A 13,487-nucleotide genomic window follows, 5' to 3' on the forward strand; every position below is an offset into this window, starting at 1 on the left:
ATCCTACATTTAATCCTAAGACTGACATGAAAAAAATTGAACTAGAGGTAGGGTTAAAGTTTGCAGATTGTGAACAACTAAAACAATGTATCAGGGATTTTGCTGTGGCATTTGGATATCCACTTCGATTTAAGAAGAACAATTGCAATAAACTATTAGTTAGATGTGCACCTAACTGTGGATTCAGGTTGTGGGCTTCATACATGAAAGATGAACACACTTTTCAGATTAAGATACTCAAGACTGCACATGCATGTGTGAGACATTGGAATATCATAATTGTTAATTCAGTATGGCTGGCAAAAAAGTATTATGAGAGAATACTTGATAATCCCAAGTGGAAGTTAGCAGATTTCCAAAGAGAAGTGTTGCACAACTATTCTTTGCATGTGAATTTAATGGCATGTTCTAGGGCTAAGAATAAGGCATTATGTGAGGTTGAGAGCACTTTGAATGAAGGAAGTTTATGCTAAACTGAGGAGTTATGCAGTAGAGATCCTAAGGTCAAATCCTAGAACAACATTCAAATTTGAAGTAGAATCTAATCCTACAAATGATGTTGAGGTAATGTTTCAGAGGATGTATTTGTGTTTTGAAGCAATCAAGAAGGGGTATAAATTTGGTTGCAAACCTGTGATAGGTCTTGATGGGTGTTTTTTGAAAGGATTTTGCAAAAGTCAGTTGTTAACTGCAGTAGGAAGAGATGGGAACAATCAAATGTTCCCAATTGCTTGGGAAATTGTAGAATCTGAAAGCAAGGATAGTTGGAAGTGGCTCCTTGGGTTTCTACTGAGTGACCTTAACATTACTGATGGGCTTGGCTTGACAATTATTTCAGATCAGCAGAAAGGAATTATTATTGCAGTGGAAGACTTTTTGCCTCATGTTGAGCATAGAATGTGTGCAAGACACATTTATGCAAATTTCAGAAAAAATATATATAGGTATAGTTTAATTTTTTGTCCCATTAGTTTATAATTGAAAAAGACATTGTTTCTTCATTTCACTATATTATATATTGTATAGGCACCCAACTGAAATCCTTGTTCTGGAGAGCTAGCAAGAGTTTTACACCTCAAGAGTTTGAAACAGTCATGAAAGAGGTAGAAGTATTGTGTCCTGAGGCTACTGACCATCTAAAGAACAAACAAAATCCTATGTGGTGGTGTATGGGTTTTTTTAGTTTTTGGAGTAGGTGTGATGCTGTGGAGAACAATATGTGGGAGACTTTTAACTCCACCATTGTTGAAGCAAGGCATAAATCAATTATTGGAATGCTAAAAGAAATAAGGGTGAAAAACATGGTTAGAATGCAAAAGAAAAGGGAGTTGCTCACAACTTGGGTTTACACCATAACTCCTTATACAAGGAAGAAGTTGGAGGAAAACAAAGATGAAGCAAGGTTCTGGCAACCCCTATTTGTTGGTGATGTACAGTTTGAAGTGAGAAAGAGTAATGGTGATGGTTATGTTGTTCATATAGAGAAGAGGAGTTGCATTTGTAGAATGTGGGAACTTAGTGGCATTCCATGTGCCCATGCCATATCAGTTATGTTTCTTTCAAAAGAGATTCCTGATACTTTTGTTTCAAGTTACTTTCAAACAAAGGAATACAAGAAAGCATATGGACATTTCCTACAGCCTATGAATGGAGAGATGTTGTTGCCTATACAACTTCGTATTCAACAATTGTACCTCTTAAGGCTAGGAGGATGCCAGGGAGGCCCAAAAAGAATAGAAGGATGGAGATGCATGAGGAGAAAAAGAAGACTAGCCATAGGGTAAGTAGAAAGGGGACTCAAACAAGGTGTGGGAGATGTCAAGTACTTGGTCATAACAAAAAGAATTATACAGTTGAACCTGTTGCACCCAATCCAAATGTGAGTAATCTAATTCCTAATGGATTCATAATCTAATAGGTAGTTATATTTATTTAGGACTATCATACATAATTAATTTTTTTGGTTATCTATATCCTATTTATATTGTGGTTGTTTTACTTTGTTGTGAAGGAAAAAAGAAGAAACTATGAAAAGCCATCAAAGATAGGAGGTAATCAACAAAGCAGAAAAGAAATTCAAAGTGGAACAAAATTAAAAGCACTAGCTGAAGAGCCTAGCAATACAACACCAGCAGAACCTGACAATGCTCCACCACCAGTAGACAATGCATCACCACCACCACCAAGTAACAATGCACCACCACCACCAGCAGCTGACACTGCACCACCTCCTAAAAGATCAAGGAAAGGTAAGAGACCTACAAGTCCACCACCAGTAGACAATGCACCACCACCACCAAACAATGCACCACCACCAAACAATGCACCACCACTACCAAGTAACAATGCACCACCAGCAGACACTGCACCACCTCCTAAAAGATCAAGGAAAGGTAAGAGATCGACCTGCAAGTGCACCACCAGCTGACAATGCACCACCATCTAGAAGAGGTGGTAGGAGAGAGAGGTGATTCCAAAAGGATATGGGTACTACACATCTCTTTTCACTGGTTCCTCATTTATAAGGGTATGTATATTAGTCCTATCTTATGTGTTATTAGGTTATTATTTTAGATTTTTATTTTGTCGTCTTGGTGTGAATTCTTTGCTATGCTATTCCAGAGATGCCAAGCCAGAAAGAGCCTATCATGTTAGAAAAGGGAAACAAGTACAAACCAAAAGGAAAAACATCTTCCACAAAACTGAGTTCAACACCATCTTTGTCTATCTCAAGTTCTACACTAGCATTGTCTATCTCAAGTTCTGCACCACTAGCTCTAATTGTCAATCCTCCAAATGAAGCAACTACAAATGAACCACAGGCTAAGAAGAGTAGGACTAAAATAGTTGGGTTGAAGACTATAACAAGCCCTAGAACAATGACAAACCCTTCTTGGAAATGAAGACAATGTATTTGGATACTTTGTGCTCTGTTTTTATAATTAAGGATAATATATGTATGTTCCTTTTGGATTTCCAGTAGGGTACTTAGTCTATATTTTGAATTGTTAGATAATATTTCCTTTTGGATTTTCTTTTGAATTGTTAGATAATATATTTTGTCTATATTTTGTTCCTATTTTGTCAGATAATATATTTTGTAGAAATTCCTATTTTGTCAGATAAATAATATTTGGATTTACCATAATATTTTGTTAGATAAATAAGGAAAATATTTTGTACCTATTTTGTCTATATTTTGCTCCTGTCAGATAATGCAATACTGTTCCTGTCAGATAATATATTTTGTCTATATTTTGCTCCTGTCAAAAGAAAGAACAATATTTCAAAGCTCAAGGACAATGATGGTAGCTGGAAAGACACTAGGAAAGCCAGCTTATTTCACATAACTCTTCACCTCTGACCATCCCAAGTCTGACACAATACCTTATTAGTCTTGGGAAATAGACTAAAAAGCCACATTCATAAAATCATCTCCCCTCCTAAAAAGGGTATTAAGATTAAGAGAAACACCACTCTGCCCATAACACAATTACTCTATGCAGATGATCTGATAGTATTTTGTAAGGCTATTGCATGTTGAGGAATCCATAACAATGAAGCAACAAAAGATTCTGACAGAAAAACTAAGACAAAAGATTCTAACAGAAAAAATAAGACAAAAAATTGGTACAATACATAAACATCCACAATCACAATAAGAAAACATAAACAAAATACTCTTAAAAAAAAAACTAGATTAGACAACAGCAATACTAGACACCATCGCTTCTTGACACCATCACTTCTTGGAATTCCTCACTTCTTAGACACCATCACTTTTTTTGCAGAGTTTTCATGCACACGCCTACAGCTGCCAGTGCTAACACAATTTCTTTCATTTGCTTTTTAGATGACCCTGCTTCTGGTGTTGGGGCTGGTGTGCTTGAGGTGCTTGCTTGAAGCCTAGTTGATCTCCTCTGTGACACAGTAGACTTCTGGAATCCTGGTGGTGGCTCATCATCATCATCTGGAACAACATCTTTCTCTTTCACAACACAGTAGGGAAGACATTTTTCTACTTTTCCTTCTTCTCCAAGCATTTCAATGTAGCACAACTTCTATCATTTATGACAAACTCCAATATGTACGTCTCCATCCTGGTACACCATCTCCATGAACGCTTTCCTTCCTTGTGTTGTCTTCATCATTTCACATAGTTTATCATAAGACTCACTTAACTTGGATGTGTCCATCTAAACAGTCTTCAAGGCTCCTTTCACCATTTTAAAAAAAAGAGTGATCAACTGATTTCGAATAGTGGTGAGAGTAGAGAGTGGTGTGAGTAGAGAGCAAGCTATTTTTATTTAGGAGATAAGCATTGGCATTGGTACAAGTAAAGAAATGGAATTAAAGAAATTAATACATACTACTACTCAACTAACACATTCATTTAGTACAACTTACAATGTAACAAATATCATATATAATCTATCCAAAACAGTTCTAAGTCTTCCTTCTAAGTCTTAAGTCAACAATATCAGATTTCTTACATTAATTGTTGTAGTTCTCTTATCACATCATATCCAAATCCATATTCAAATGTAACCCAACAAAAAACCCAAAAATGTAACCCAAAAGAAAAGCCTTGGACTTACATTCAGTTGATGTTGGTTGTTCCATGTTGGTTTACTAGCTGCCTTGGTCTTATTTCCATCTTGAGTTCCAGCTTGAATTGGCCTTGCTTATGACTCTATTACCACATTTTAGACTAAAACTCCATTATAGTCACTTAAACAAATGCAATAAATAAAAGAATATGAAACAAACAAGAATAACAATGATCATTTTCTTCATTTTATTCGCCTTCTTCAGCTCAGAAACTTGGCTCTCCAGTCTTTCCTTTTTCGCCTTAAGTGCATTGATCTTTTCTTTGTCTAGATCATCCTCCCAAGTGAAGAATTCACACCTTTTTGGATAGTATCTACACCCCATGAATTTTCTTCCTAGATTTTTTGGTGTATTTGACATTCTTATTTTTGTCTCAACCCCACAGAAACAAGAACCTATTGAATTCACCGATGCAATTGACATCTTTGCAAAAAACTTGAAATTGAAAACAAAAGGTTCCAAAACAGAATGGAAGAGAATTTGAATTAGTGATAGAACTGATAAGAATGATAGCTGGTGGTGATAGAACTGTGTTGAAGAGAAGATGATGGCTAGGGATGGAGTTAGAGAAGAGAGTGTTGGAGATGATTATGACCGTTATTGGGTTTAATGTCAGGGCTTATAACCGTTGTTTAATTTCTTTTACTTTACGTGTTAAAAATCTTGTTTCCACATAAGTAATTTAGTGTCCACATAAGTAATTTAGAGTCCACATAAGCAACTGTTAAGTTAATTTGGATGGAAAACTGATGGAATCCCCACATTGTTAAAATTGAAAAGTTTGATGACCAAAGTTTTAACAAAAAACGTTGGTTGCCCACTATGTGAAATTGGTCATAGTTTGTTGCCCAGAAATTCATTTTTTACTTTCATGACAAACATACACAACAAACTTATGTAAAAGGTAGACCACATCATACTCAGGGCCGACTACTAAAAAAGGCCCCCAATTCTCCACCCACTATATAGGTAATTCTAATAAAGCCCATATCCAAAATACATATTAAAGTATAAAGCCCAAACATTACATTGACCCAACTAATTTAAGTCCAGGCCAACAAAAAACAAAAACAAACAATAAAATTTGGTTATTGTTTCTATTCAATCCAGGCCAGCAACCATGTCGCAACTCTTGAAAGAAGTTTTACCAGATGACACAAAGAAGGCAATTGAAGTGCTAAACCAGTTGAACTTAAGGGCCAGTTGCTTTCCAAATGCGTGGTTTGCTTACAGAATATTATTAACTATACCCGTTACAATTGCTTCTGCGGAGAGGAGCTTTTCAAAGTTGAAGATGATTAAGTCTTACCTTCGATCGACCATGTTACAAGATAGATTAAATGGATTAGCTATGTTATCTATTGAAAAAACTTTGGTAGAGGAATTTGATTATGCAAATGTAATAACTGATTTTGCAGCTAAAACTGTGAGACGGAGAAATTTTCGATGATACTTTACTTGATGTAATTAGTCCGTGACTTGGTGGGGCTAGATTTCATTTTCCCTACTTTCAAAATAAATAACAATTTTTTTTTTTTTTTGCCTATATAATTTTTTTTCTTTGCCTATATAATTTTTTTTTTCTTTTGTTAAAGCTTAAGGCCCCACTTTGAGAGCTCGCCTAGGGCCTCTCAAATCTCAGGGCCGGCCCTGATCATACTTTTCATTTTTCTTTTCATTTCCATTAGTTTTCGCTAAAACAAACGCAGCCTTAGAAACGGAAACAAGATAATGCAAAATTCTAAAATAAAGAAAGTGTATTGATTCCCATTAACTAAAACTAGCATTCCGGCACTGTGCCGATGAGTCGGTTACACTCTTATTTGGTGCTAAAAAAAAGTAGGGGTAGTTTCGTAATTTATAGTATAGGGCCAGTTTCGTAATTTAAAATAAAATATAGGGATTGTACTGTAATTTAAACAAAGTATAGGGATTGTTATAGAGTTTATCATAAAGTATAGGGACTGTTAAGTAATTACCAACAAGATATGGACTGTTCTGTAATTTATGTAACGCATAGGGGTTGTTTCGTAATTTAAAGTGTGTAACCGTTTCGTAATTCATTGATAACATGGGGGCAATGTGTTAAATCAAGAGAGAGCCGTCTAAATTTACCGGTCAAATTCCAATGTTACCCTCCCATCACATATGTTATTACATACCATCCTTTTTAACAAATGTTGTAATAATCAAAACTGAACAGGGTTATAATAGGAAAAGGCCACTGTTCATTGAACCAAAAGTAGTTAAATGCTGGGCCATCTTATAATACTAGTATGCGAACTGAGCTTCGCACCGGTTTTTTGAAAGTAGCCGGTGCACACGTGGTATTTTAAGAAAATTCTGCTCACAAATCCATGTTTACATTATTAGAACCGACTATAAGGACAACATATTTGTTGGTAGTGCTCTTATTGATATGTACTCAAAGTGTGGAAGTATAAGACACGCAGAAAAAGTATTTAAACGAATGGTGCATAAGAATATTGTGTCATGTATAGCATTGCTGGTGGGTTATATATGGTCAGAATGGGTTGAGTGAAGAAGCTATGAGAATTTCTGTGAGATGCAGAGAAATGGGGTTGAGCCTGATAAAGGAGCACGACATTGTACCAATTCACGATCACTTTACATGTATGATTGACCTTTTAAACCTGATGCAATTGGATAGGCAACCTTGCTAAGCTCATGTAGTCTTCACTGTAACGTGGAAATTGGGGAATGGGCTGCTGACTCTATTAAGATCATTAAGCAGTTTCTGCAGCCTAGGCCATTTGTTTGAATCCTTGATCATAATCACATGCTGTGTAATAAGATCAATTGCCTTTCCAGCAGTACCAATAGTTACCACGACAGGGTTCCTTAAATACTTCCTAGCAAGTCTTTCCACAGCTGGTGGCATAGTTGCACTAGACATATAAGTAGTTCTGTAAATCCTCTTCCCGTCCAGCTCTTCATCCTTATTCTCATGTTTCAAATTGCTAGAAGGCATAGCATCTAACACCCCAACAACCTGAGGCTCAAAACCCATGTCAATCATTATATCAGCTTCATCCAGTACCACATAATTACACTGATTCAAAACCGCATACTGTCTCTCTGTAAGTACCCTCCGTTCTACACTACAGAGCACATGTCCACATGGCAGGACGTCTTACTTCAGCTCGTCCTACAACATCAGATCGTACCAATGACCCAACACCCAGGTCGTCATCAATAGCAGTTACAACCATTCATGGAAAGATATCAACTAGCACAATCTTGGAGCTCAATCAACGCCTTAATCAAGGAAATATTAACTTTGTAACAACACATTAATGGCGAATCATCAAGATAGCACACAAGGTGGATCTGCAATCCATAACGGTTCAAACACACATCTATAAATAGAGAGAGATGAACTACGTAAGGCTTGACTCAAGTTTACCCAGAGAAACTTGATACGTAAGCAACTCTTATCCCAAGAAGAGTGCAGCCATTCCCTATCCAACAAATCATCAGGTCGTAGTCCCAAAATAACTAACATCTACATTGGCGCCGTCTACCGGTTCGTTTCCTTAAGAAAAAAACAACCACTATTTTCTCAAGCCCACGAAACTGGTCAGAAAAACCACAATGGAGCCCAACCAACAAGCATTGGCAGACCAGATGAAGACACTCCAAGAAGCCTTCATCACTTTGCAACAAGAAAACCAAACAATGCGAGAGTGGGCCAACTCCAATGCCAATAATGGCACCACAGAAGCTGGAGAGCACAACACTGTTGCAGCCCTAACCAACACCACCAATCAGCGTTTAGAAGACTTCGTGCAAAAACTAGAGAAGTCAAGCGAAAAAGCCAGCGCAATCCAGATCGCTCAGAAGATGTTAGAGATGTACAAAGCATCACCATTCATCCAAGATATCCGAGACAAACAACCTCCTTCAGAGTTCATCCAACCAAAGTTCCCGCTGTACGATACTTCATGCCCAGGCGAGCACGTATCTCGCTTCAGTCAAATCCTTGCACTTTACAGCCATCCTGACTACGACTACCTGAAGTGCAAACTTTTCCAGCCAGTTTAAAGGATGGAGCAATAGACTGGTTCTACACACTCCCTCCAGATTCGATTAACAACTTCGACAACCTTTGCCGAGGCGTTAAGTAGCAGTAATTCCCCCCACAAAAAAGAAAGAAGCGCCGACACTGACTCCTTGTTTCAGCTCAAGCAAGCTCATGGCGAAACGATCCGAGCCTTCTTAGTACGTTTTAAGAAGGACCTCTTCTCGCTGGAGTTAGGACTCAGTGACGGTTTTGCAATTTCTGCATTCACAAACGCCCTCTTGGATGACTCCGAACTAGCAAGGTCCCTCATGCGCAACAAGATAGACACCTCAACCGACCTGTATCACAGAGTCGATAAATACACCAAGTACGAAGAGTGGATGGCCAAACGCAAAGGCAAAGAGGTCCTTGCAGTTAGCAACGAGCCAGACCCTAAGGAAAGCAAGGAATATTCAAACAATAGCAACAACAACAACAGCAACAACAACAACAACAACAAGAGATCCAACTCCAGCAAACCCTCATGCACAAAGAGGGAATTCTCTAACTTCTCCAGGACCCCAAGTCAGATCCTAAAGAAGATATATACAGCTCCATACTTCAAACCCAATATCAACGAGGTGATCGCCATACTAGAGCGTCCATACTGCCATTTCCACAAACTCCACCACCACGACACCAATGATTGCTGGAGCCTCAAGCACTACCTCCAAGACCTAGTGGAGGAAGACAAATTAAAAGAGTTCTTGCCGAAAAGTTTATCCGAGGCACAAATTTGGATGCCAAACGCCACGAAGCGGGGAGCCGCAAAGAATGAACGACACCCAACAACCAAAAACGAAGCGGGGAGCAGATCAACTCAACGATCTAAGTCTCCAGGTCGGTCAAGGCACAATAGGAGACAGCACTCCTCCGACCAAAATGAGGACAAAGTAATTGATAAAATATAAAAAGATGAAAGTTTACCTACGAAATGAACGATAAAACTCAAAACGTAAGTAAACTAAAACTTAATTACGTGCCTATAGTTTATCAAAGATTTTTACTCTCAATCCTATGAGATATAGTGGAATAGATGATTCGTTCCACTCCTAGTCTTTCCGCATGGTATGCTCTCTACGTATAAGTAATCTTAACTAAAGTCTAATGAGAGATTTACGAAATGATAACTAGACTACGATGCAACTACCCACAAGATGCAACTAGTCGACTATTTGAACAACTATGGGAATGCTACGTCGATTCTATGATAAGGAGTTAGAGGGGGATTGATTCCACCTTAACTCGACTTAATCCTACTAACAAAGAATCGTCGTAATCCGAATTGAACTGCTTCGCAGAACCATCTGGTTACTCCTAATCCCTAATTACACATGGCATTTCTACCAATTCATAACTAGCATGTGAACGATTACACCTATTCTCATGGTGAACTAATCATTTCTAGAGTGGAAAGGAAATTACGACGACTCTACGATAATCGGAATCAAGCTTTCATCAAGGCTTTTAAACCCCCTCAAATGGAGGTTTAGCCGAGAATCATCACGCTATCATTCCCAATGGAATTCAAACAAGACATGATATAAAGATTTGAACTTTACTTGTTTAAACTCAATTCAAAACTACTCATGCAATAATTGAATTAAACTAATAATGACAATTAAGTAAATCTAAGGATTTAAGCTAATAAATAAATGAAAATGAAACTAGATTATCAAGAACACTATTTTATTAATCTAATGAATAATAAAACAATGATTCAAATACTAAATTAATAATCTACTTTGTTCTAAAGTAGTTAATTAAACATGAAACTAGATTTAAAACAAGATATAAAAAACTAATTAATTAACTAATTGAAATTCTAAAACTAAGTTCTAAAACTAATTAATGGAGGCTAACTAATCTAGGTCTAACTATCTACCATTAACAAAGAGTCAAGCTCTTGTTTTTATACTTTCAGATCCAAAAATCGTGCATGGGCTTGGAGCCATGTTTTGGGCCAGAGAATCAGGCCCAAAACCCAATTCTTTCAGTCCAAAAAGGTCTCTTCAGCTGCAGTTGGCTTCAATAGACTTTTCGTCTACTTCTACTCCTCTGATTGGGTCAAGGCTTAAACCATTGGAAAGCTCTTTCCGAGCCGGTCGTTTTGACCTAAGGTAGGCCCAATTCCGAGGTTTGAGTCCAAAGATACGGCCTTCAGAAGTTCTGCTGACTTTGTGTGCTGTTTCTGCCCGTGTCGACTTTTCAGCTTTTGACCGGGCTTTTGAAAGGCTTTGCCTTCTTGAATCTTGGTCTTTAATCACAGAACTCCTTAGCAACCGACCTTTGCTCCTTTATCTCGCTAAAGTGGCACATTTCTGCACATAATGGACTTTGAAGCCTGTAATGCATAAAAACACGTAATCAGTATTAACTCTTAATTATTACTCACATAATTGGTCTAAAAGTATGATGGTTAAGGGGTTAAAACTACAATTTTGGGCTCTTATCAAACCACCCCCAAACAGCATTTTGCTTGTCCTCAAGCAAAGATGAGAAATTAGAATAAGTGACCAAAAATGGAGTTCTATCTACTCGTTTACTGAGTCGCGATTGCATTGACCATATCTGACAAGGCCTTAAACCACTAGGAATTCCCTAGTGGATGAGTTATAGCCTCGTGAGAGTTTTTCAGTGAAGGTACTCACAAACTTCATCTATACTACAACGACTAAGAAATAAAACTATTGTTTCATTATTCATGCTCTAAATTAACTATACCTCTCACTAGCAATGCATATAGAGTAATCAAGTCGAAACCTAAGCTAATATATGCATAATAATCAATCATCTACAATAAACATATATACAATGAGTAATACTATGAAATGCCTAGCAGGTTCGTTTATGAAACTCGGGATAGCGTCCTTAAGTAGGTTATCACAATAATAGTCAAGATACAACACTCTGATTTTTCCACTCAAGTTTTGCTACTCGATTAAGTCAGTACACTTTACCTTACAATCTCAATGACAACAAGGAAGCCGGAGTCGATCAAACACATCTGCCACTTACTATCACACTAACCTATTCCTAATTGAGCTAGAGGTCTTTATTAGGTGTTGCGGGGATTAGGAGATGGTTTAAGAAGGAAGGAAATGGATATTCAAAAAGGACAAGTCTGAGATAATAGATTCTTCATATTATGTAACTAGAGAAAACCTTGTTATTTACTTTTGCTTCTACACTTTGTTTCCATCCTTAGCCATATTTTTTTCTTTTTCTTTGGCTTTTGACTCCTTTTATTCTATTTTTTGGAGTTTTTATTTTATTACTATTTTTATTTTTCTTTTCTTTGGATGGAAACTTCTTTTCTTTATTTTCTGAAGAAATTAACTAACTTTTGTTTACACAGGTTTTTCTCTTATTCTTTCTTCCTCATTCTATTCTCAGACTTATTCTAAATTGGGTAGGTTGATTTTTTTATTTTTTTATTTTGTTTTGTTTTTGTAACAGGGTAAAGGATTTGTGGTTTATGAAAGGCTAAAAAGAAGGCTCGAGGGGCTTACTAGCGGAAAATAATTCATAGGTTTGAATTTCTGGCTATATCGATCTAAAGAGGGCCTAAATTCTCGCTTAGGATATGGTTTAGTGATCAAGCAAGTGGACGTGTGATTTCTCTATCCGGATTTTATTTCTCCCTTGTGTCATTTCTCAAATGTTTCGCTCATATAAGGCTTTAGGCTATTTTCTCACAGGATTTGTAGAATAAGTACTTTAGCCTAGATTTCAGAAACTTACTGCTAACAATCATAGATACTCATGTAATATATTTATAGATAGATGTAAAGATTATTACCTACATATTACCCTAAGTTTCTAAAAATTATTTTAATGCAAAAGCTACGTGAGACTTCTAGATTATTAAGAGCATAGAGAAGGAAAACAATACCAATATTCCTAAGTGTATAGCATGAACTTATTTATTTATATTTTTAAATTTTTGAAATTTTAACTAGAAAACAAATGCATATTATACATATCTATATCCTAACAGATGCCTTAATTACACGTGTTTCTATGCCCCCCCCCCAAATAAGAAGCATGCTTTGTCCTCAAAGCATTTAAATAAAGAAGGTAGAAAAATACCATGGAAACGCGTGAAATTATGGAACATCTGCAAAACAAGGTTAAAACATACTAATATAAAAACTGATGCAACTCTATAAGAGTTCCACCCATTATGGGGTTAACAATAATCAAATTGCTTGGGACATAAGCAGACACTAACTAGAATTAAAACTTACCTTATCTCCTGCTCTATTCATCATCCTCCTCATCCTCTTCTTCTATAAAGAAGTGAGGTTCCTTCGCGTCTTGCCATGCCATGATAATTTGCCAGGCTTCCCGCCATTTATCATCTATTATTGCTAACCTATTAAGCGCCACTTGGTCTGACGGGGTGTAGGGTGCAACCTGATGAGGTTGTATCCTCCACCCTTGCCAAGTCATTGCACGGAAAGATCGAATAATACTATTGGTGGGTCGCACAGTGTCGACCGTAATCCAATCCGTGAAACGTGTATAAAAAACAGGAAAGAAACATAGCATAATACGGGAAATTAGAACAGGCATAAGAAGGTACTTATGCCTCATGCTATGGGCTCGTGCTAAACTAGACATCAAGGTTCTGGGAAGGTCATGGCACATACGTCCCGTGGCTAAAGCAGGCTAGGAAGACGCTCCAAGTGGCATCATTCATAGAAGAAAAACGCTATTCCCCTAAAATGTTTAGCATGATCCAAAACATAACAGTTCCTATGTTCATGGATAGGCTACCAAAAGCGAC

At 37.1% G+C, this 13,487-nt stretch overlaps 2 protein-coding genes across 2 annotated transcripts; one reads left to right on the forward strand and one right to left on the reverse strand.

Moving 5' to 3' along the window:
* Positions 1-453: 453 nt before the first annotated feature.
* Positions 454-1,784, forward strand: LOC147518018 (uncharacterized). The gene is made up of 2 exons (XM_086593779.1): positions 454-901; positions 1,027-1,784. The coding sequence occupies exons 1-2, from the start codon at positions 454-456 to the stop codon at positions 1,782-1,784; spliced, it is 1,206 nt and encodes a 401-aa protein (XP_086449905.1).
* A 5,513-nt stretch (positions 1,785-7,297) lies between these two features.
* On the reverse strand, positions 7,298-7,844 carry LOC147518019 (DEAD-box ATP-dependent RNA helicase 21-like). The gene is made up of 2 exons (XM_086593780.1): positions 7,770-7,844; positions 7,298-7,684 (listed from the first exon to the last, which is right to left on the reverse strand). The coding sequence occupies exons 1-2, from the start codon at positions 7,842-7,844 to the stop codon at positions 7,298-7,300; spliced, it is 462 nt and encodes a 153-aa protein (XP_086449906.1).
* Positions 7,845-13,487: the final 5,643 nt, after the last annotated feature.

This window comes from Coptis chinensis, chromosome 2 (assembly GCF_015680905.1).
Source record: "Coptis chinensis isolate HL-2020 chromosome 2, ASM1568090v1, whole genome shotgun sequence".
NCBI lineage: Eukaryota > Viridiplantae > Streptophyta > Magnoliopsida > Ranunculales > Ranunculaceae > Coptis > Coptis chinensis.

Excerpts from the sequence above, each read along its gene's own strand:
- LOC147518019 (XM_086593780.1), bottom strand. The coding sequence starts at position 7,844 with ATGGTTGTAACTGCTATTGATGACGACCTGGGTGTTGGGTCATTGGTA. Across the intron at positions 7,685-7,769 it reads ATGTTGTAGGACGAGCTGAA|TGTAATTATGTGGTACTGGA; the intron begins GTAAGACGTCCT and ends GTTTTGAATCAG.
- LOC147518018 (XM_086593779.1), top strand. The coding sequence starts at position 454 with ATGAAGGAAGTTTATGCTAAACTGAGGAGTTATGCAGTAGAGATCCTA. Across the intron at positions 902-1,026 it reads TCATGTTGAGCATAGAATGT|GCACCCAACTGAAATCCTTG; the intron begins GTGCAAGACACA and ends TATATTGTATAG.